The sequence below is a fragment of the Lepus europaeus genome, chromosome 10, assembly GCF_033115175.1.
Source record: "Lepus europaeus isolate LE1 chromosome 10, mLepTim1.pri, whole genome shotgun sequence".
NCBI lineage: Eukaryota > Metazoa > Chordata > Mammalia > Lagomorpha > Leporidae > Lepus > Lepus europaeus.
In genome coordinates, this window is record NC_084836.1 from 38,273,002 (window position 1) to 38,298,635 (window position 25,634).

A 25,634-nucleotide genomic window follows, 5' to 3' on the forward strand; every position below is an offset into this window, starting at 1 on the left:
TGTATTGATCTGGGAAACACTGTGACACTAGCTCCCCAATGAAGTTTCTCACTTTACATGATAGGTTCTCTGCTGCAAGGCATTGCTTTTGACTAAACAATTTATATTGAGAAACATATGGAATATCAGACAATCTTTAAACTGCTATTCCTATTAAAAATCAGTCATGGTATCAGACTGATAATGAACAAGGAAATTTAGACAAGTTGCTTATAACTTATTTACCACAAGGAAAAGGTATGTGAGAACACTGAATATATGGTAAAATACTTTTCAAGGACATTTGCTCTACAAACCTAGATTGTATATTTATCTATTTACCAGTAGGCTGTAAACTTGTTTTTTGAAGACTTTTATATTATTGCGATAGTAAACTATCAGAAAAGAAATTCTATCAGCTTTCCCTTCATATTTCCTTATATTTGCAACAAACTATTTCTTTTTATTACTTTTTTAAAGAGGACACGTTAATTTCCGATTTCAGATTAATCACATTCCAGGCTTTTATTTACCATGAACACAGGGAGAACGTTTTTGTGCTGAATAAATTCAAACATCATGAGCTGAAAAAACTACTCTACATTAGTCACAAAAAATGAAGTGCAAATTAAAGAAAGAAAGGAACAAAGTGTATTTAAGATGCATTTTTAACTAGTTATAGGCAGTAAGAAGATGCCCCATGGCAAAAATAAAATCAATGCCAACATTCTAGAAAACATGCAGCTGACTGTAGATCAGACACAGCTGCCATTGTGAGGTAATTGTACAAGGAATGCCAAGTACATCTAGAAATCTCTGTATTCATCCCATATTATTTGGCAAGAATTTTCCTGAAACATAGGTTCAGCTGAACAGTGAAAAGTAAGGTGATATTATAACAAACGTTTATAAACAGCTGGATCTATAAGGCTGGCAGTAGAGTCTACTTATTTGCTCTAAGTTTGCAAAGAACAATAGCTAGTGCAGCTACCTCAGAAACTGTATTCTAGCTGCAGTGGATCCTGATTGTTTCACAGTGAATTACTAAGAAACTGTTAATACTGGTAAATTAAAAAGATGAAAGCTTAAATATGCATTTACTATGAATTATGGTTAGATAAATTTATTACTTAAAAAAACACAAAACTTTGGGGAAAAACAACATTTACTGCATTGTTATGCTAGTATAAATATAAAGTATGGTTTTCAAAAATGTCACATTACATCCAAATGTAGAATCATAAAAGAAAAGCAGAATATTTGTTTATGAAACCCAACATAATTAAGAAGACACTAAAACTAAACCTAAATATCCTGGTAAGTATGAAAGAGTTTCAGTTTAAATAGTAAGTGCATTTTAGAAAACTGCAAACAAGTCATAAGAGATATATCATCTAGTTTAACCTCTCTGGTGTTTCACTACTTTACAGTGAATGCCACTTGATTTAGCCAAGGGTACAGCACTACAGACATGAATGAGAACTGTAGAAAGTCAAACAATATCCTCTACGTTGTGTTTTGTACGCTCTTGGCTATCACTGACTCTGTGCTTGCAATGGAACTTATACATAAATGTAATTCAGCATGTACCACACTGTAGATCTTTTTTAAATCTGTAACAAAATTTACCTATTATACATTTCCTTAAGTTATTTCATTTAAATATCCCTTATACCTAGCAAAGCAGGTAGTGGGTAGGTACTCAGTATCTCCTAAATTTCAGCACATTCTATACTGAATACTGCTCAGTAATTTTTTTTTTTTATTTTTTATTATTTTTTTTTATTTATTTTTTTTTTTGACAGGCAGAGTGGACAGTGAGAGAGAGAGACAGAGAGAAAGGTCTTCCTTTTGCCGTTGGTTCACCCTCTAATGGCCGCCGCGGTAGCGCGCTGCGGCCGGCGCACCACGCTGTTCCGATGGCAGGAGCCAGGTGCTTATCCTGGTCTCCCATGGGGTGCAGAGCCCAAGCACTTGGGCCATCCTCCACTGCACTCCCTGGCCACAGCAGAGAGCTGGCCTGGAAGAGGGGCAACCGGGACAGGATCGGTGCCCCGACCGGGACTAGAACCCGGTGTGCCGGCGCCGCAAGGCGGAGGATTAGCCTGTTGAGCCACGGCGCCGGCCTCTGCTCAGTAATTTTAACAATGCCTAATGTTGTGGTTACTAAATCAGCTTTATGTTCTCATAATTTCTGAGTCTTCATTTTAATTTCATATTAGTTTTAAATTAGATGGAGAATTTCCATGCCTCAATCTCCAGATTCTTGATTCAATATTAATGATTCATGGAAAGGCTGAACGTGAGTTCGTTGAGAATTAAATCAATGACTTATAGGGGCTGGCGCTGTGGCGCAGCGGGTTAAAGCCCTGGCCTGAAGTACAGATTTCCCATATGGGCGCCAGTTCTAGTCCCAGCTGCTCCTCTTCCAATCCAGCTCTCTGCTATGGCCTTAGAAAGCAGTAGAAGATGGCCCAAGTCCTTGGGCCCCTGCACCCACGTGGGAGACCAAGAAAAAGCTCCTGGGTCCTGCCTTTGTGGCCATCTGGGGAGTGAACCAGCAGATAGAAGACCTCTCTCTCTGTTTCTATGTCTCTCTGTAACTCTGTCTTTCAAATAAATAAAATAAATCTTTAAAAAAAAAAAATCAGTGACATATTTTTAAAGCATCAATGTTAACATGCATTGTGTTTCAAGATTAATATCTATGAAAGAATGTTAATCACAACAAAGTTTGAAGGTATTATTTAAAATAAAATTTAAGTACTAAATACATGAAATTTGTTCACCTTACATAAACAAAAAAATTTTTTTTTTCATTTTCAATTCTCTTTATATACAGAAGATCAATTTAGTATAAAGATTTCAACAGTTTGCACCCACATAGCAACACAAAGTGAAACATGCTGTTTGAGTACTAGTTATAGCATTAAATCAAAATGTACAGCACATTAAGGACAGAGATCCCACATCAGGAGCAAGTGCACAGTGGCTCCTGTTGTTGACCCAACAAATTGACACTCTAGTTTATGGCGCCAGTAACCACCCTAGGCTCTTGTCATGAGTTGCCAAGGCTATGGAAGCCTTCCAAGTTTGCCGACTCTGATCATATTTAGACAAGGTCATAAAAGACAGAGTGAGGATAGTAACCAATGATCCTAAGAGTGGCATTTACCAGGTTTGAACAATTATACAGCATTAAGTGGGGAAGAGGACCATCAGTACACACAGGTTGGGAGTAGAGCCATTGGTGGTAAAATTTTTTTTTTTTTTTTTGACAGGCAGAGTTAGATAGTGAGAGAGAGACAGAGAGAAAGTTCTTCCTTTTCCATTGGTTCACCCCCAAATGGCCGCTATGACAGCGCACTGCGGCCGGTGCACTGCACCAATCCGAAGCCAAGAGCCAGGTGCTTCCTCCTAGTCTCCCATGCGGGTGCAGGGCCCAAGTACTTGGGCCATCCTCCACTGCCTTCCTGGGCCACAGCAGAGGGCTGGATTGGAAGAAGAGCAACCAGGACAGAATCCGGCTCCCCAATCGGGACTAGAACTCAGGATGCCGGCGCCATGGGCGGAGGATTAGCCTAGTGAGCTGCGGCGCCGGCCTAAAAACAAAAATTTTTAAAAATTTAAATACTAGTGTTATTAATCTATCTATATACATAATATGTAGATAGATAAAATGGATTTCTTCACGTGGATCCAAATCAAAACAACATGAAACCATTATAATCAAGACAATGAGAATATATTTTTCAAAAATATGTTTTACAGTCTGTAGTTATCATATGCTTTGTGATTAAAAATTAGAGAAAATAAAATCTTTGTCACTAATATGTAAACATTTGGAAGCTTTTTGTCTCTTCTCAAGAAATAATGAAGACAGGAAATGTAACTTATGATCACAAAAGAATCTGAATCAAGGTAAAGTTAAATAAGATTTCTGTCTCATCTAAGGAGTGTGCTTTCATCATTTTACTCCACTGGCTGCTGGAATATAAAGTTTCTCTACCCTTCTGTTCTCTTTGTTAAAAAGGGAAAAGTCAACCCACTATCTACCAATTCTCAAATGACTTATGTCAACATAATTATTTCTTCTCTATAGGATTCACAGAACTCTAATGAGAGATTTGTCATTTCTTAACTTGAACCCCTTTGTTTTTTGCAGTGGTCTGAATGTGCCTCCCAAACCTCTCAACCTGAAACTTAACCTGTTATGTGTTAGTACCAAGAAGTGGGCCTTTAGGAGGTGATGAAGTCATTGGGCGCTACCCTCAGAATTATCAACATTATAAAGGCTACCAAGCAATGAGCATATCAGAGATTCTGGGTTCAATTCATGGCTCTAGTTGCTAAAGCACAACCTGGGAGGTGGCAGGTGATGGCTCAAGTTCATAGGTCCCTAGGAGATCTGAATGGAGTCCCACGCTTCTGGCTTCAACCCAGCCTACCCCAGCAGATGTGGGCATTTGGAGAGTAAACCAGCAGATACAAAATCTCTCTCTGTTTATCTACATCTCTTTGAAATTCTGTCACTCTGCCTTTAAAATAAATAAAAACAATGGGGCCAGTGCCGTGGCATAATGGGTAGAGCCACCGCTTGCAGTGCCAGCATCCCATATGAGCACTGGTTTGAATCCCGGCTACTCCACTTCCGATCTAGCTCTCTGCTATGGCTTGGGAAAGCAGTGGAAGATGGCCCAAGTCCTTGGGCCCCTGTACCCACGTGGGAGACCTGAAAGAAGCTCCTGGCTCCTGGCTTCGGATCAGCACAGATCATTGCAGCCAACTGGGGAGTGAACCAGTGGATGGAAGACCTCTCTCTCTGTCTCTATCTCTCCTCTCTGTGTGTAACTCTGACTTTGAAATAAATAGATAAATCTTTATAAATAAATAAATAAAATAAATTTCCAAAATAGATAGAAGAACAAAATAGATAAGACCAGTGAATGAGCGCTGGTCTCTTTTGTTCTTCCATCCCTAAAGTTTAGTGAGGATACAGCATTTGACACATCTGAGTGATGCCGCAAAAGCCACTGCCTTGGGAGCAGAGTGAGCAGGCTCCAGCAGATACCAAAGTTGCCTGTGTCATGATCTTGGACTTCTAAGCCTCTGGAAGACTGGGAGGAGTAGTTTATAAACTACCTAGTCTGTAATATTTTCCACAGTGGCACTAATGGACTAAGATATTGCTCAGACTTGAAATGTTTTGCTCCAGTTTTGCATAGCTACATCCAACATTAAAAACCTGAACTCAAACATTATTACACATGATCTTAGCCAAAAGGCTGAGAAGCGATTGAACTCAAACGTTCCTACCTACGTTTAGTCTGTCCCAGTTTCTTGAGAGGAAAAAGAATTTCCCTTCTGGCTGAAATAGCTCTTCTAACATTTAGCATATTCTCTTTTCTTTTCTTAGAAATGACATAAACATTATATATCTGCATACAATGCATTCATTATAAGCATATGTAATGCTTATTTCTCTATTACTCTGGCTGTTCCATATTCATAATACAATCTCAAAATTTGAGTTTGACATAAAAGAAAAATATTTAGAACAAAATTTCAGATTCAGTTGGACAGGGCACGATATCAAAGAGCATCTTAGAACATAGGTTCATAAATAAGACAAGCCATTTCTCTCTTTTCATAGTCCATATGAAGACAGACAATATACAATAAGTAATCAGAGACCCATGTGGGAAAGGTAGCTCTACTATCAACTTTGGTATCAAGACTACTGCTATTCCATAACTAGTAGAAGGAAAGAGGGAAGGGTGGAGGAGGAGGAGCAGAAGGAGAGAGAGGAGAGGGAGGAGGAGGAGGAGGATCAGGACGAGGAGAAGAAGAAGAAGGAGAAGATGATGAAACTAAGGGCAAGCAGCATCCCCTTAAAGAATGGTACCTGGAAGTTATACACATTACTCTGATTCACATTCTATTGGCTTGAACTTAGTCACCTGAGAAACAATTACCCTAGCTGAAAAAATGAGAGATGTTTGTTCTGCTACACTAAGAGGAACTACATGAATAAAAAAAGGAGAGGGTAATGGATACTATTCCACTCTGTTACAAATGCTTCCATGTACCCATAATCTTACACATTACACATATAGACACATACTCCGGGGCAGAAGAATATAGTACCCACCCCCCAATATCGTGTTTGTCCTTGTCACTCCCAGAGTCTCCATTTGTTTTGCAGTTGTAACATGCCCATTTAAAATGTTTTATGTTTTAGCTTTTTAGACTGGCTTATAAGAAGAAAAGCAAGTAACTGGATAGAATTCCCAGGGAGGTTATTTAAACAAGGCTGTCTCAGATGGGAGAATCTCTTTTACCTTTACATTTCAATTAATCTGGACTGTAATGGCCAGAGAAGTAGCAATTATTATGTAACCATAAGTGGAAAGCCAGTAAAACTGCAGAAAACTTGGCCCTTACTCACGTCTTTGAACCACATAAACCAATGTCAACTACTACTTCTTATATTTTCTGTAAAATATGAGAAAAATAAATCCTATGTGCTTAAGCCTCAATATACATATACATAGACTCATATACAATCTCAAAGTAAAACTCAAAATGTCACCCCAAATGCAGTCCTTCCTTCAAGTTTACCATCATGTAAGTTGCATCATCTCTACCCAGCTGCTCAAAGAATATTAAGAAATTAATCATAACTGTGCATGATACAATAAATAGTTTAATATAGATATTCACAAGTCAATGCTTTCTTAGTTTTTAATAGCACATGCAGGATATCTGAGAGGTCTAGAGATATAAGATATGTTTTTCTTTTTACGATGCTTTAATTTATTTGAAAGGCAGAGTGACACAGAGACACAAAGCCAAAGAAGAGAGAGAACTTGCATCTGCTGGTTCATTCCTCACATGCCTACAACAGCTCGGGCTGGCCCAGGCCGAAGCCAAGAGTCAGGAACTCCAGTCAGGTCTCCTAAGAGGGTGGAAAGAAGTCCACCATCTGCCACTTTCCAAGTGCATTGGCAGGAAATTGGAGCAACCAGGATCTTAGGAAGCTTTCTGACACAGGATGTATGCATTCCAAGTGACAGTTTAACACACTGTGCCACAGTGTCAGCCCTAACAAAAGCTCATTTTTAAAAGATGTTCCTTCATACAACAGCTCAGTAAATTTTTCTGCAACCTCTAAGCACCTCTAAGCACCTTTTCAGATGAAGTACTTCTAAATTTAAAGCAGTGGAACTAGTTTTTAAATCTCAAAAGGAAGGAGGCTATGTACCCTGCCTCCGTCCTATGGGTGACACAAACTGAGAAAGTCTTCACTTGGATAGGTATCATACACCCTTGACAAATTTATATTTGATACAGAAATGGCAACATAAGCTTTTAAGAAGTCACCAAAAGATGATCTGCTACCCTCTGCTAATTAAAACAAAACAGACAGACAACAAAACACATAAAGGTAAATGGAGGGATCTATGGGGGGATCAACTTATTACCTTGTATCACATTAAGGGTAGAGTAATCAGGAAGGTATGCTGTAGGCTTTCAAGGGTTACACCACCGATATTTGACTCTGTAGATCTACATTACTTGGAGTGTACTAATAATAAATACTAGAAGGCTCCCTGGTATTGGGCTAGCAGGAGGTAGGGAAAATGCAGACCAGCCACAAATTTGTGCCTTGACAAGAGCTGCTCCTAGTAGGGACTTCTATTAAAGTCAAGTAAGCAGCACCCTGGAACAACCTGATGTGACTCTCTTTAGTCAGCTTTTTTCCTATTCTTTCTGCACTCCTAAGTCTCTGAGATGATCATATAATCTTGCAGTTTGGCAAAATTACCGTTCATTCTTCTGACTAGACCTGAAGGGCTCAATCAGAGCACGGACACTGATTTCTGAATACATTTTGAGCAAACAGTGGGCAGACACAGATGCCTCTGTTAGGCTGAACACCTATAGATGACAAAGTGCAGAGACAGGAAAACAAAAGAAAACAAAAACCAATGTTCTGACCGTGTTTGGTTTGAAGAGAAAGAAAATGCCCAGAGACTGTGCTTGGAGACACGCCCTTTCTGTCTGATTAGGTATTTTATCTCATATTCCTTTACAAATCAATGCAGTTATTACAATAACTTCAGATTAACTGAGATTTCACCTATTTCTGGCACTACATAAGGGCTCAATCTCCCCAGTAACTAACTGCTAAACAAAATCATGGTTCAATTATCAGGAAAAAGAGATGCGTGGATCTAGATTGGAAAGTAGCAGTGTTTCTTACAGTCTGTTTCTACTTTTATGAGAAAAACAATGAGGTTATACTGAGATTTACAAAAGAAATTCTCCAACTTCTCAAAGAAATAATACAAACATTTCAACTTAATTAGATAACATTAATCAATATTAAGATAAAATACTGAAATATTAGTTAAGCTTAGATAAATATACATTCTATAAAGTGCTGCAATAGAACAGTTTCTGGTATTTCTAGTTCTACTAGGGACTATTGGCTCACAATGTAAAAATATTTAAATGTGATTTTTAAAACATATGGTATAAATTCTGTATTCATAATGCCTCATAGATGTTTGAGGGATTTTTGAAAACTGACATTCACAACAGACCACCACTATAGTCTACCACAGTGAATTGGGTAAACATATTCATGTAAAACGTATACTGTTTACAGAGTAAATATCATCATAAAAAGTGGCAATGTACATACCAGAATTTTCTACATTATGTTAGACTATTAATAACTCAAAATCACATCCCAAAGGATAACCTTGCTCTAATTCAAACTTTAAAAACAGCTGTGCAAATAAAGTGAGGGTGAGGGGCAGGTGTGTAAGATATGAAGGGAGGGAGACATGACATAGTTGATCATTCAGAGACAGAAAATTATGGAATATAGTGCTTGGCATATGACACTGTGTATGTAACTTCTTGCTCTGTAAGTCACTTATTTTAATATTATAATCAAACTACATAGTGGTATATTTCTATTTCAGTAAAGAATACTAGGACTTACATACTATACATATATATATATATACATATATATATATACGCAAAATAAAACTACATCCATATTCTCTGTCAAAATAGTTGTTGCTGGACAGCCCAGAACTCTATCTGCCATCTTCTACCGTCACACACACACATACACTCACACACGTGCATGTGTGCGCACTTACTCTTGAATCAAGGTAAGCGGTCAAAATTATAGAGATGTCCTTAATAATCTTGTACATCTCTTGCTTGTTCTAGAATGCTTCCCTTGACTTTGTTTACCTTCTAATTCTTAACTTCATTCACTACTTAAGTCCCTGTTCCTGTCCTGTTAGATCTGTGTTTGGCTTCCCCACATTTTCTGAGCTCTACACTTCAGCAACTTTGTGGGGAACTAATTACTCCAACCCTCTGGATTTTGATATACCTTTCTGGGTCCTCTGGGTTCAACCTTTAGTTTGAAACTAAAATCTGGCATCAGTCTAACTCTCTGCATGAGAGAAGTTGAATCGACTAAAAATAATCTTGAACGTATTTAGAATTCCAGGTTTTCTTACATAATCATAATACCTTGTTTTCAACCATGCTGTTCATCAGAATTACTGAAGGAGTTTCTTCAAAATGTTTAAATTCAAATCTTAGAATTTTAGATAATAATTCAGAAGATCAGAGGCAAGTTCCAGGCATCCATGTACTAAAAGTGTCAAATATGATTCAGCTGGGCAGCCAAAGTTGAGAAATACCGTTATAAAAACTGTAAGAAATGATTCATATCTTCTTTTTTACTATCACAAAGATAAAATGAGAAAAATGGGGATGGAGTGTGGGAAAGAGAGAATGGAGTGAGCTACCTTTTCCATCTGTTTTATGAGCTGAAAAAACGTGGTAGCTGGGGTTAAGCAAAACTGCAACGTAAACCAAGTTTGTTTTATTCTTCCTACCACTTATTTTTCTACATTTTTCTCTTATCTCTTGGCTTACCAACTCTTTTCTTAACCTCCAGAGTAACTAAGGGTATTATGTTTTACATACCCCACCCATTTTATCACATCCCTTAGTTGTTCTTATTCTTTGCTTTTCTGACAAGTTTAACTCCTAACCTCCTGTCCATTTCAGGATTTCAGTTATGTATTATTTACCTGTTAATACCCATGATTCTTAGTTTTTCAATGAAGATTTTTTTTAAAAAAAAATTTCATTTTTTGTTTGAAAGGCAGAGAGGGAGAAAGGCCGGGAGAGGGAGAGGGATATTAGGAAGCTGGAATCAGGAGCAGAGTCAGTCTTACGCAGGTACTCTAATGTGGATGATACAGGATGTGGGCATTCCAAGCAGCAGCATCTTAACGGCTGTGCCAAATGTCAACCCTAGTTATTATTAATGGATATACACGTTTTGGCAGGCAAGGCTTTCCATGAATTGATTATGCTTGTGACAGCTTGTAGTTGCCATTCATTGTTCTGAGAAACGTTCTAATTTTTCTTTTTTCCTAATACCCAAAATGTCTCACCAACCCACAGTGAACAACAGCAATTAGAAGAGAAGGTGAAACTGCCTCTACCCAGGCAGGATCCAGGTCTGATACTTGGTAGTCTGTTAACCGACAGAGTTTTCCTTTTGGTGGGCAGCATTTGCTATTTTGTTCAACTAACTCTCAGAAAATTGAAAGGTTATTTTATGGATGACCATGTACTAAAAAAAATTGCCTGAGTAACCAAGGAGAGATTCTGAAGAAATAAATTATGGAGTACACTGAAATGAGAAAGACATCATATTCATTTTGAAAACTGGGCTTTGGGGCTGGCGCTGTGGTATAGTGGGCTAAGCTGGCACTGGCATCTCAGAAAGGAGCCGGTTCTAGTCCTGGCTGTTCCTCTTCCAATCCAGCTCTCTGCTATGGCCTGGGAAAACAGTGGAAGATGGCCCAAGTCCTTGGGCCGCTGCACCCATGTGGGAGACCTGGAAGATATTCCTGACTCCTGGCTTTGGATGGGCCCAGCTGCTGTGGCTATTTAGGGACTGAACCAGCAGATGGAAGACCTTTCTTTCTGTCTTGCCCTTTCTCTGTAACCCTACATCTCAAATAAGTAAATAAAATTTTTTTTAAAAAACTACTATGCCTTTATATTTGTTGTAAAGACATGAGGCTTATCATTATCATTTCTGAGATTGATTTGAGGAAGAATAAGAGAAAAGACAGTTACAAACATAAAGTGACAATAAAAGTTAAAGAGAATTTGATTTTAAACATTTCTAAACCAATGCCTTTGTTGATTCTGCCTGCAGTACCCTTCCCACCTTCTTGCTTGATTAAATTCTACTCATCTTCCAGACATAACATAGTGGGTATTGTAACAAAAGAACATACCCTTAAACCCTCATAGGCTGAGCTATATGCTACTTTGCTGTTAAATAGTATGCATATAATATCCGGTCTTCCAGCGCCTCCTATACTATTTCAAAACTTATGTTTGGGGATAAGAAAACAAGGATATAGACACAGGTGCCCTATTCTCTCCTAACTCTATAGTGAACTGACCATCTGTTTACTAAATTTTGGGCTATTAAAGAGAAATACCATTGCTTTATGCAAATAATAACTATTTAACACTGAAAAATATAGTTTATAAAATACTTTGGAATCATTAAAAAGAATAGGGTAACACTGTCTTTGCTGACAAGAAAAGATTTTTGCTTACATGAAAAGATCATCAAAACACAGTTTGTTAAAAAAAGGTAATGAATAGTTTTATAGAGCTGTTTTTCTAAAACATAATAATATAAAATATGTATGTGTATGTATATTTTTCTGCAAAGATACATAAGTAACCAGTAACATGAGTATAGAGACTTATTTGTATTTTCATATTTTTCCATGTTAATTTAATTTCCTAACTTAAATGATTTCTACTAAATTATAAACAAAGATTATCTGAGTCCTACGACTGAGAATGTTTTTTAATCTTCGTGAGTGAAGATGATATCTTACACATTTTTATGTAACTACCACTTAAGGCAGAGCAGAACATGGTTGGCATTCATTGATGTTTGCTGAACTGAACTCTGTGTGACATCTATCTGAGTTTCTTACTTCTTTCCTAAAGTACTCTTTATGTACTGCAGCCCATTTGTTTTTATTACATACAAAGTGCCACACACAGTGACTTGAAAATAGTACTGGCTATTTTCAATGCTTGTTCAATCCAACCAAATATTCTTACCTGTATGAAATGGATGTGCCAAGGAAAGGACAGTGATTTTTTTTTCTATTCCTAGTCACTTGTTTTCAATAATATATTCCACACACCACATAAACATTCATCTACATCAATCATTTTGAGTCAATGGGTAAACTAATGTTAATGATACAAAAGTAAATAAAACTCAGTGTCTATACTAGGAAGCCTCATGAAGCTACTGAAGTTTCTTTGGCAGGAAGGAAATGTTAGTGACTGAGTATGTGGAGATGGCCATCTTCCTTCTTTCTTCAGGCTCATTAAAGGCTCATCTCTAATATTAATATTCAAGTCTATTTTAGTTAGAGTACACGGTCAATAAATCCTGTTACAGATAAATGCAAAAATGTTAGAAAGGGACTTGAAGACTGATATAATTGCGTCTGGCAAAGGAATAAGTATTCAATCTCTTTATTAATTTTTTTTTACCTTACTGAGCAGCTTTTGCCAGTTCCTTTAAGAGTAAAATTAAAGAATCTGATATCAGATGAAACTGTACCAATGACACTTACTGGTTGTCATAAAATAAGGAGAGACACCTGAAGAATCTCATTATATATTTGAGAAAAACTGACAAAGAAGGAATAAAATTACTCAGAACCCACACATATACCCATTAACATTCATTTAAATATGAGCTAGGAAATAAACATCTCAAATCAGCAGAACAGGTCTGGGCATCATTCCATAAGGACAGCAAGATGGGCAATGTGGAGAAAAGGACATGCTAGTGGAATACATGGGCCAAAAGAAAATCTCTCATTCTTGGTGGGGAAGTATGGAGACGAGATCTGAGAGCAATGGCTGTTAGGGTCCAGCAGGATCAGAGATGAGGTTCTAAGGAAAGTCCTCCTGAAGAGGAGAGGGAGGCAGCTTAGAAAAGGAAGGAATCCTTGGGGACAATGATAATTAAGTGAAAGAAGGAAGCAGGAAGCTGAAATTAAGTATTTTAAATATAGGAAAGTATCTGAATCTAAAGATACATCAAACATCTACATATGTCTCTAAATTGAGCTAATTTTTAAACCATATTTCATTATACCTATGGAATAGGGCACTCTTGAGATAAGAATCAAATAACATACCCCCCAAAACTAACTCTTTGTATACTGTTGCTGATTAAAGAAAATACTATCCACTTAGTATTTAACAAACTGTAGAGCTCTGATTTAATTTTTTTCATTTCTTTCAGGAAAGATACAGAAATATTATAAAAGTAATGTAAAGATTTGGAGTATACAGTTTAGAAGAAACGCTATTCTCTATTTTTGCATTCACATTTTCCTGTAACTTTTATCGTGAAAATCTCTATACTTCAGAGCAAGCACTGATGGCATGACAATCATGTATTCCCCAGGTAAAACGATTGCTAAGTTTTTGCCAGTTTGCTTTCTCCCTCGCACCTCATCTCTACTTAGTCATAATTTTATTATTATGCACCTTTACTAAAATATGCTTTCTACAACATGACAGAGAATTCTAATTCAATTAACTCTATTTCAGAAAAATTTTTGCCAGTTATAGGGATGACTTCTGTTTTAGTTGTTTTCATTTCAATAGACATATGACTATTTTTAAAAATTTTATTTAAGGTATATAAATTTCATATATACAGACTTAGGAACACGGTGATACTTCCCATCCAGCCCCCCCTCCCACCCATGCTCCCATCCCTCTTCCTCCTCTCTCTCCTATTCCCACTCTTAATTTTTACAAAGATCTATTTTCAGTTTTATACCTTTTGCATAGAACTAAATTTTAGATGATCAAAATTTCACATTGAACTGGGCTTTAAAACTTAAAGAGCCAAAAATAACTTCCATATACACACAATTTCTTGATCTAAAAATTACTAGAAAGGGCTACTGTACATTGATAAAGATACCATTAAACTAATATAAAAGAGAACTTCTAATGTTGATAACTATCCTCTAATGTGAAACAGCTGTTTTGAAAACATATCTTATTGAAAGACTTGACGTATAAAATGGACCAAACATGTAGTTCCAGAGCTGCTCTCAATGAAAGGCTGTAGAGCACCTGGAACCTTCCAACCTACTACTTGGTTCCTTGAGCACCTTCAAGTCCAAGCGGACTTAGTCTGAATACAAATATTTTAATGTAGTCACACCATTTTACAGTGTTCTAAAATCCTAGTTTGCTGGCCCTTCAAAATGCAAAACAAGAACTCTTGTATTTGGAATATCAGTGTTCATTCAGAAAAGGGGAAAGCAATGAAAGTGAAAGCAAATCAAGGGGCTCTGTAATCAAGACAAGAGATTTACCATATAAGGAAATATATGCCCCACATGTATTTTTAAACAGAATTCCTCTAAAATATATACTACATAAAATCTTCAAAATTTCCAGGACTCACCAAGATCAGAAATTCAAAATATAATGAAAGAGATAAAGAGATGATATATCAAATTTCAATAATACTGAAAAAATAAAATTGTGAGATGTCATCCTAAATTTTAATTAAAATCATAATAACGCTCAAAAAGAAGAAATAGAAAACAGGCATTAAGTTCCAATAAATAAACATTATGACACATGGAGAACTCTGTACCTTTAGGCTGGTTTTCAAACTCTTCAGATAAGAGGTGATAGCAACAACCCACACTGCAAACTCCCTTGATTTCAGAGTTGGAAGTAAATATTCGCAGAGTATTTGGAGCAAGATCACCACAGGTATGTAGACCAACCATCAAACAATCCTTTACAGACAAGAAAAGTAAATAGTTGCAATTAAAAGGAGGGATAAATTCAGGATAAAACATTAAAAGCCCAGTAGCACTGTAAAGTTTGTTTTTTTTTTTTTTTTTTGGCTTGTTTTTTAATTTGAGAGGCCGAGTTAGAGAGAGAGAGAGAGAGAGAGAGAGAGAGAGAGAGGTTTTCCAACAACTGGTCCATTTCCCAAATGGCTGCAAAGGCTGGAGCTAAGTGGATCAGAAGCCAGGAGCCAAGAGCTTCCTCTAGGTCTCCTACATGGGTGCAAGGGCCCAAGCACCTGTGCCATCTTCCACTGTCCTCTCAGGACACAGCAGAGAGGAGCTGGATTGGAAGAGGAGCAGCCAGGACACGAATTGGCGCCCATATGGGATGCCAGCAACGCAGACAGAGGTCCAGCCCATTATGCCACAGCATTGACCCCTGTGAAGTTTTTTATACTGATGAAATTCTACATAGAAGTATTTTTTTAATTTTCATAATAAATAATTATTTCCTTTAAAGGCAAAATGACTGTCATATATTAGCAAAACTATTGCACTGTCATCTGTGTTTTTGCTTCCTTGTTAATCTGTGTTTTCTCTATTCATTTACAACTAATATTTGCTTAAAACTAGTCAAAGTTTGGATCAATTAAATGTAGCATACAGTACCAGGCAAACTCATGATTTCAGACATGTTTATAACATACCTTGGTCATACTAGTCAATTTTCTTTACTGACTTCACTTCACAGATTGTTACGAAACATTATTGTTAAGTTTTATGATGCACTACGTGGGCATTCCTACTCTAACTCTGACAAATTTACTCAGATCATTCTTTGTACAAAATATGACAATATGAAATTTAATATAAACTTTTTTTTCTATGAGTGGCATTTATCCCAGCAGTTGAAATACCAGTTAAGATGCCCACATTCCCTACCACTGTACCAGTGTCTGATGAACTGCTCCAGCTCCCGAATCAGCTTCCCACTAATGGGACCATGGAAGCAGTGGTAATGGTTCATCAGATTGGGTTCCTGCCACCATGTGGGAGCCCTGGATTGAGTTCCCGGCTCCCTGCTTCTGCTCTGGACCAGATTTCACCATTGTAGGCTTTTGGAGTCAAACCTGAGGATGGGAGTTCTCTATTCATCCTTCTGTCTCCCCCTCTCTCAAAATCAAAACAAAACAAAACAAAGTATAGACTTTTTAAGTATGAACTTTATATATAAAAATTCTACAAAATATTTCTTAACCACAGCCTAATTAAAATGTATTTACATACACACAGGTACAAATGTTCAATTAAGCAATCATTATTGTCTCTGAAAAGATTCTTAGAAATTTGGTTAAAGTGTTAACAATGGAGATTTTCATACCTATTAGAATGCAACTTTTATCATTTGGAAATAAAAATATTTTTGGAGAACTTCTAATATTATACTTCCAATTTTCTAGATGGCATTCTTTTTTTTTTTTTTTTTTTTTTTTTTTTTACAGGCAGAGTTTGACAGTGAGAGAGAGAGACAGAGAGAAAGGTCTTCCTTCCGTTGGTTCACCCCCCACAAATGGCCGCTACAGATGGCACGCTGCGCCAATCTGAAGCCAGGAGCCAGGTGCTTCCTCCTGATCTCCCATGCAGGTGCAGGGCTCAAGCACTTGGGCCATCCTCCACTGCCTTCTCAGGCCACAGCAGAGAGCTGGAATGGAAGAGGAGCAACCAGGACAGAATCGGGACAGTCCCAGTTGGGGCGCCGGTTCTAGTCCTGGCTGCTCCTCTTCCAGTCCAGCTCTCTGCTGTGGCCTGGGAAAGCAGTGGAGGATGGCCCAAGTGCTTGGGCCCTGCACCCGCATGGGAGACCAGGAGTAGCACCTGGCTCCTGGCTTCAGATCAGTGCGGTGCGCCGGCCGCAGCGGCCATTGCAGGGTGAACCAACGGTAAAGGAATACCTTTCTCTCTCTCTCTCACTGTCCACTCTGCCTGTCAAAAAAATAAAAAAAATCCCTGACATACAAAAAAATTCACTAAATGTTTTCTCATTAGATTTATCTTAAATGATAAATTAAATAATAAAAGTATTAACTTATAACTCAAGTATATTTTTATAATTATTTTCTGAATACAATGGTTTCATTTAAATATCATTTAACTAAAAATGTTATCTTATCCTATGTAATCTAGACATAATTTAAATCTTTGTTTAAATTCCAGTTCAGTCACAAGTGTTATTTTTACAAAGAAGTAGCTTGGCATAGAACAGTTACTTCAACCACAATTCTTTTAAAGCAGTTTTTAGAGGATTGTGTAATTATTTTTTCTTAATGATTAGATGTTCTGAAAAGGCATTATTTAGATGCTAAAATGTTACAAATAAAAAAGAATTCAGTCAGAAAATGTTTCCACAAAGGTATACTTTTCTCTTTAAAATTAGTTTAGCTCTCCCTAAAAACAATACAAGAACATTTAATCTCACTGTTCACACATTTATCATGTAGGATTGGTTAATAACATTAGCAAATAGTAGCTAAAAAACAAAAATATCACAAGCTTATTCCAACAGGAAAATATATAAGTACTATGTAGGGGGCTGGGTGATGGGAAAATGAGAGGTGTTTACTAATTCCTGTTACTAAATGCTAATGCACTATGGAATTCAAGAAACACTGTTCCAGAGTATCTTATTTTAGACACTTTTATGAGCTTGCACATAATTTTGATCATATATTTTGAAGAAGATTTTGATAAACTTAAAGTAACAGTATGCACTAAAAGCTCTTATTTTCTAAAGTCAGCTTAAGGTTGTTGGGGAGGTCTAACCTTATTAGAAAAATTAAGGATAATCTAACTAATCTTTCCCATATATGAGTACATGGGAAAGACAATTTAGTGAGGATTAATTAGTTTCCTTTTACTTTGGTGCTACTCAAAATTATCAGGGGAAAAAAAATTCTTCAGTTTAAACATGTAAAAAAACTGGTTAGCTACCAGGCAAGGATTTAAACTTATAAAAGAATTCTATCCTTTGCTTATTTATTTCTTCACCAAAGAATTTTTGAAATATTTAAGAGTACAAAAGGCAACTCCAAAAGCTATCTTGTATTGTGAAACAATGAGTTAGGTCAACTGATCCAGGAACTTCTATACAATATTGCTTCAACATATAATGCTACCTGTATTTATGATTTACTGTTTCTCAGTTATATAATTGAAATTCTTGCAATTTATAAAAAGTTCAAGCTTTAAAGAATACTCAAGAAGCTATTCTTGCTCAAGGAAATTGCCTATGCGGTCACTAAGTAGTAAACATAACTTTTGCCTTAGATATACCTTTACTTCAAATTTACATTAAGATATTAGAATTTTCTTGTGTTGTAATCTTAACAAAGCCTAAGTTGCAAAATGATAAATTAGCTTAAGTACTAGCTTTTGTTCTTGTGTTTGATTTAGGAGGATTGAAATTAGCAGATTACTCTAAAATGTGCTCTTCTCGGATTTTGATAGCCGTGGGTATAATGAAAGCCTGCTTATGATTTTATCATAATCTTTTATACCAATGTGATTAAATATGACATGTATGTTAAGTAAACTACTAAAACTGAATTCTATGTTTAAAATATTTTTCAAAGTAAATTGAGAAATTTAAAACAGAAATACCTCCAGATCTTTAATAATATCATGTAGTTCTGAATCAGCAGTGATAAAAGAGGTTAAAGGTGAATATATATTTGATTCATGTGACTTTGATGTCATTTTTCTTCTCTCTTTATTTTCTGCAAGCATTTCTATTTCTTTGCTAGGTATTTGTGATGAAGAAGTAGGCTCCGAGGAATTAACAGGCAAAAGGTCTATAAGGGATAACGCATTTTCAAAACAAAAATTTTCTTCTAGATGTGACTGAGTACGTAGGTTTTCCATTTTTTTTTTGATGTGAGAAATTACAGATTCTGAAACAGCTGGCAAAAAATTCGAGGCTGATATTTTTTCTTGATTTGCTGGTCTGTTGTTACAAATTTCTGCAATATCTGCTTTATATTTCATTTCATTTCGCTCTTTGGTCTCTTTTGCCATTTTTAATGTCAGTCCACTGACATCCAATCTTGACTGAGTATGATAGAGTTTCCAGTGTTTCTTCAATTTCCTGTTTCTCTCTTCAGCTCCATGAGTATTAGTATTTGAGGAATCAATTCCATACACTTTTAAGCCATATTTCAAGGACAAAAAGGAGCTTAGGTAGCCTTTACCAGAACCCAAGTCAATTATCTATAGGAAGGAAAACAAAATGAATTAAGAATTTTATTGAACTCGTAACAGAAAGCATTCCAGATGCTTTTTAAACCTAAATAAAAAAATGAGTGGGATACTTTATACAATCTGTTTATGTTTGTTATTCTATTTCAATTTTTTGATTCCTATTAAAAACTACTCTGATTATTTTTATTCAAGTTTTCTTGCAAGTTCTAGCAAGAATAGTTAAGTCAAAGAAGAGAAGTAAAATATATAAATATTGGAAGGGAAGAAGTGAACTGTCTTCAGCCATAAATGACATGATTGTGTCCACAGAAAATCCTAAAGAATACACATAAAAGCTAACGGAAAGAGTAGGTGAATTTTCCAATGTATGATAGCCCAAAACCACTATTAATCAGCCATGAATAGTTGGAAAGATTATTGTATTGTAGCAATCAATAATTTAAGACAATTGAACTAAAATAGTATAAAAACAGAACATTCTGGAATTAGGATGTGTAAGACCTATAGACTGATAAACTAAAATATTGTATTGAAAAAATTTCAAAAGATCTAAAGAACTATACCATGTTCATAAAATAGTAGGCTCAATACTAAAATGGCAATTTTATCAAAACTGACACATGGATTCACTACCACCCTAATCAAAATTCTAGCAGGGCTTTCTGAAGAAACTGATAAGCTGATATTACAATATGAGCTGGCACAGTACCTATAACAGCAAAAACAATTTTGAAAAAGAGTGAGGTTGAAGGATTTTACAAAATCAGGAATATAAAAATATTGTATGTAGTATTTAGTAGTACTAATATAAAAATAGACATATAAATCAAAGAAAAAAACAGAGTCCAGAAGAGATCTACACTTAAAGAATAAACTGAGTTTTGACAAAGTATCCAACATAATTCAATGGAGAGGATACTCTTTTCAACAAATAGGGCAGAATAACTGGATATTTGAATGGAGAAATTTTTAAAAATGAACTTGCTCATCACACATTAAACACAAAATTATATACATAAGGATCATGGAATGAGATATAATAGTAAAAGCTGCTAGAATGTGGAAGGAAGCATAAGAAAATCTTTTTGACACTGTGCTATGCAAAGATTTAAAAATATGGACAACGAAGATTAACCGAACAAAACTGACTTCGTTGAAATTAAAAATTTTGCTATTTAACATATATAGATAAGCATAGACAAAAAATTTGCAAATATTTGCTAAATATGAACAGAGGTATGCGACCTGAGAAAGAACTGTGTGTGTGTACACATAAAGAGCTCACATAACTTAATAATAAGAGAATGAGCAATTTAACTAGAAAATGGACAAAATATTCCAACGTATTCTTCACAAAACAAAGTATAAAACTGGCCACTTTTGAGAAATTCAAAGTCACTGGTGATTAGGTAAAGGCAAACTAAAGCCACAATAACATAAACACAAAAGTAAAATGGCACAATTATTTTGGAAAACACTGGCAATTTACAATACAGTTAAACATACACTTACATATTACCCACTAATATTACTGCTAGCTATTTATCCAAGAGATATGAAAACATGTCCACAAAAAATGGTATATGTGAATATTCACAACAGCCTTTATTATAGTAGCCAAAATAATGGAAATAACTCAAATGTCCATTAACTGATGAATGGATAAATATGGCATTCTATTCAGCAATAAGAAGGAACAACGTATTAATATATGCAGATGGAAGAACTAAAACATGGATGTCTATATACTATCATTAGAAATGTCAAAACTATGAACAGATCTCTGGTTCCTTGAGAATAGAAAAGAAAATACTCTACAGAGGACAATGAGGAAGCTTTCTGGAGTGCTGAAAATATTCTTGGGGCCCATGCTGTGGCGCAGCGGGTTAACGCTCTGGCCTGAAGCGCTGGCATCCCATATGGGCTCTGGTTCTAGTCCCAGCTGCTCCTCTTCCAATCCAGCTCTCTGCTAAGGCCTGGGATAGCAGTGGAAGATGGCCCAAGTTCTTGGGGCCCTGCACCCACATGGGAGACCCGGAGGAAGCTCCTGGCTCCTGGCTTCGGATCAACGCAGCACCAGCCATTGTGGCCATCTGGGGAGTGAACCAGCATATGGAAGACCTCTCTCTGTCTCTACCTCTTTCTGTAACTCTTTTAAATAAATAAAATAAATCTTTAAAAAAAAAAAAGAAAGAAAATATTCTTGATTATGCTGATGGTTATCCAACTGCATACAATTCCAAAGTTTATGAAACCCGTATTTTGTGAATATCTAAATTATACTTTGATAAAACTAAAAAGAATAAAGATTTTAAGACCACAAAGATTATTATTGCAATATCATTTCATAAGAAATGAATAGACAATTATAGAAATACTATCACAACAAATGACTACCCAGTCTTGTTATATTTATATCTAACTCTTAAAGCCAATGAAAACCTAGTGTAAGTATGAGCCACTCAAGGAAACAGACTTAAGTAACACATATTAATAAATCCTTGAGTCTTTAAGGATCTTAAACTGCTATGGTAGCCATGGCAGCTGTTCTGGGTGTGGCCATGGTGGTAGACCTAGAAGTGGTAACAGCTCCAGCAGAGGCAAGTGCAGAAGTAGGGGCTTTCAAGTCCTCCTCTTACAGTTCTGATGAAGAGTTTCCATTTACAGGCCCAAGATACTAACAAAACCTGAGTAATCAATACAATTATTGAAGAAGTGACACATAAAGCAAAATTCCTTTTGTCTGTCGTTCCATCAGAAACCAAGAAACGTTATTATTAAACTGCATCAAGATCAAAGAGGCTCCCTTCACACAGGCCAATATATACAGACAGACTGAAAACAAAATCTCCAAAATTGCACTTCAGTCTTCATGGTCTATGGAAACAAGTTTATTCCTTAAAAATGTCTAAAAGGTGTCTTACTGTTTCTGTATTTCTTTTCATTTTATCAGAAAGTTATCTTTAATGGATAAAAGGAAAAAAATATTTTACCATTTTCATTTACTAATGAATTTCAGAAACCGTTTTTAATGATGCAGACTTAAAAACAAACAAATTTAAGCTAAAATTTCACTAAAAAATGAATCTTAAGTAGGAAATTAAGTCACCAATAATTCCTTATACCCCTACTTTATGGTAATCTCTGGCCAAGGTACTATGGAAAACACAGAAACATTCCATATATCCTAGACTTTAAAATACCTCAATCTAATTGAAGATACCATAGCCACCTACACTCATGAATACAAGGATATGTGCTCTGATTCAATACAAATCTATTAGATTGTGTGCATCTCCATCTCCAGAGAAACACATTCATGATGCCAATGCAAGTTTAAGACTAGTAAGCAGGTTGCTTGCAAGCACCAGCACATATGTTCCCAACAATTCAAAAGTTTGCTCAACAGTTTGGCACTGTGGCGTAGTAGGTAAAGCTGCCGCCTGCAGTGTCTGAATCCCATATGGGCACTGGTTAAGAGTCCTGGCTGCTCCTCATCTGATTGAACTCTCTGCTATGGCCTTGGAAAGCAGTTGAAGACGGCCCAAGCTCTTGGGCCCCTGGCTTCAGATTGGCCCATATCCAGCCATTGCTGCCATTTGGGGAGTGAATTAGTGGATAGGAGACCTCTCACTCTTTGTCTCTGCCTCTGCAACTCTGTAACTCTGCCTTTCAAATAAATAAATCTTAACGTTTCTTAATGATGGAATGGTTCCATACTTCAGAGAGAAGAATTACTCGGTTTTTTGATTTGGAGATCTAACTATCATTTAGGCTAATTACCCTCAAATTTATAACTCGTTTGGAATTCTGCGATGAATTTCATATTCATATATCTAACAATCTACCTAATATTTCCACTTGAATATCTAACTACCATCTCAAATTTAACATTTTTATAATTGAGCTTTTGAAATTTTCTATAAACTTGTTACCCCCAAATTATTTTTCTATCATAGTTAATGCTATCTCCATACATCAGGGAGAGAACAGGACTCATTTCTTTCATAATTTTATCTGAATTGTGAGCAAATCTATAATCTGACCACTTACTAAAGATATTTCACACCAACACCATCCTTAGCCTGCGTCAATGCAATGTTTTTTCCAAACAATCTCCCTGCTCCCACCTTCTTCCACTCCCATTCTTTCTATTCTTTTTTTTTTCATTTATTAAACTTTTATTTAATGAATATAAATTTCCAAAGTACAGCTTATGGGTTACAACGGCTCCCCCCCCCCCATAAATTCCCTCCCACCCGCAACCCTCCCCTTTCCCGTTCCCTCTCCCCTTCCATTCACATCAAGATTCATTTTCAATTCTCTTTATATACAGAAGATCAGTTTAGTATATATTAGGTAACGATTTCAACAGTTTGCCCCCATATAGCAACACAAAGTGAAAAAAATACTGTTGGAATACTAGTTATAGCATTAAATAACAGTGTACAGTACATTAAAGACAGAGATCCTACATAATATTTTTTTAAAAAAATTAATTAATTTTCTATGCTATTCTTAACAAAGACAAACACAATCTGATCATATCACTCCTCCTATTAAACTCCCTCATTGCCTCTTTGACCTTGTCTTTTGTCCTTTAACCCTTCTGTTACTGAATTTTTCACTTCCACTCTGGTAGTTCCTTAAAAGAATCAGTCTCAATGTCTACAAAGACTGTGTAAAGTCAAGTCAAAGACAGTGGAAAGATCTGCTTCCTAGCTCAGCACAGAGCAGAAAACATGATCCAGTGGCTTCATGGCTTCCTACCTCATTCAGGATAAAAAGTCAAATCATCAAAAAGGCCTCCAACACCATTTAACTGCATGCCCTGCCCTCTCCCACCCAAAGTTCAGTTCCTACTACTCTCCCCTTGGCCACTCCATTGGAGTCAATCTGAGATCCTGGATGTTTCAACAAGAAAGTAGGCATATTTCTGCCTCAGGCCATTGAGTTGTTGTTCCCGCTATCTACAAAGCTTTATTGCAACAAATATTCTAATGGATATTATCCTCTCAAGGAAGTCTAAACATAATACTATCTTTATGATGGTTTAATTTGCTCCCTCTCCTCTGAAGTAAGGTTTAAACTATTTTTTTAAAGATTTATTTGTCTGCTTATATAAAAGGCTGAAAGAGAGAGAGAGATCATCTTCTATCAGATATTTCACGCCTCAGACCAGAATGAAGCCAGGAGTCAGGAACTCTACCCTAGTCTCCCACATGGATGGCAGGAGCCAAAGTGTTTGAGCCATTGTCCACTGCCTTCCCAGGCACATTAGAAGGAAGATGATTTGGAAGTACAGTGGCAGAGACTTGAACCAACACTACAATATGGGATGTTGGCTAAATCGCACTTAATGCCAAAAATACGTGTCCCATGAATCAGAAATTTTAATCCTGCACCCTTGAGTTAACTCTTTCCTTCAATTTTTATTTCTTTCCTCCTTAAAACATATCAATATATACAATAAAAGATTATATTAATCTTTATTTTCTGTATCTCCTTATTAAAAGACAAATACCACAAAGGGAAACATACTTTAGTTTTGTTCACTTATATGTATGTTTTATATTTAAAACACAGCCTCTGACACATGGTAGGAGCTAAAGAAACATTTGCTAAATGAATGAATCCAGGTAAACATGCAAGTATGAATGAATGAACATACTTTAGAAATAAAAATTGCCGGCGCCGTGGCTCAACAGGCTAATCCTCCGCCTTGCGGTGCCAGCACACCAGGTTTTAGTCCCGGTCGGAGCGCCGGATTCTGTCCCAGTTGCCCCTCTTCCAGGCCAGCTCTCTGCTATGGCCCGGGAGTGCAGTGGAGGATGACCCAAGTCCTTGGGCCCTGCACCCCATGGGAGACCAGGAGAAGCACCTGGCTCCTGCCTTCAGATCAGCGCTGTGCGCCGGCCGCGGCAGCATTGGAGGGTGAACCAGCGGCAAAGGAAGTCCTTTCTCTCTGTCTCTCTCTCTCTCACTGTCCACTCTATCTGTCAAAAATAAAAAAAATTTAAAAAATTAAAAAAAGAAATAAAAATTAAAAAGTTTTGGTAATATGAATGAGAAAGGCAAACATCTTTGGCACATACGGAACACCATGGTTAAAGCGGAAAGAAATTTTTTTTTTTCTTTCTTCTGTAGTTCTCTGCAGTCTTTACTTAGGTTAAATATTTCACCGGGTTCTATCTGTCCTATTAAATCAGTATTTATTAAATAATCTATGCTAAGTGATTTTAAGGGAAAGATCTTAGAAGTTTTTATTTGCTAAGGCTATTCCAATCTGGACTAATGGACTAATTTATCAGAAATCACAAATTTTAGGTTATTTCACTTACTAGGAACTGTACTGTTATGAAAAAGTTCCCTTAAAGCAGGTCTAACAAGCCACTTTAAGCTATTTCAAAGTGCTTTGTGTGTACATTACATATAAATATTCTTTCTAACTTA

The 25,634-nt window shown here is 36.4% G+C and overlaps 1 protein-coding gene across 3 annotated transcripts in view; it reads right to left on the reverse strand.

Annotated features, from left to right (window-relative positions):
* METTL25 (methyltransferase like 25) overlaps window positions 1-25,634 on the reverse strand; it is a 118,779-nt gene that overhangs the window by 75,241 nt on the left and 17,904 nt on the right. For all 3 annotated transcript variants that reach the window (XM_062203153.1, XM_062203155.1, XM_062203154.1), the window contains exons 4-5: window positions 18,585-19,190; window positions 14,783-14,930 (exon numbers count right to left, since the gene is read on the reverse strand). In XM_062203153.1, coding sequence (XP_062059137.1) covers window positions 14,783-14,930; window positions 18,585-19,190 — 754 coding nt within the window. The remainder of the gene's footprint in view (window positions 1-14,782; window positions 14,931-18,584; window positions 19,191-25,634) is intronic.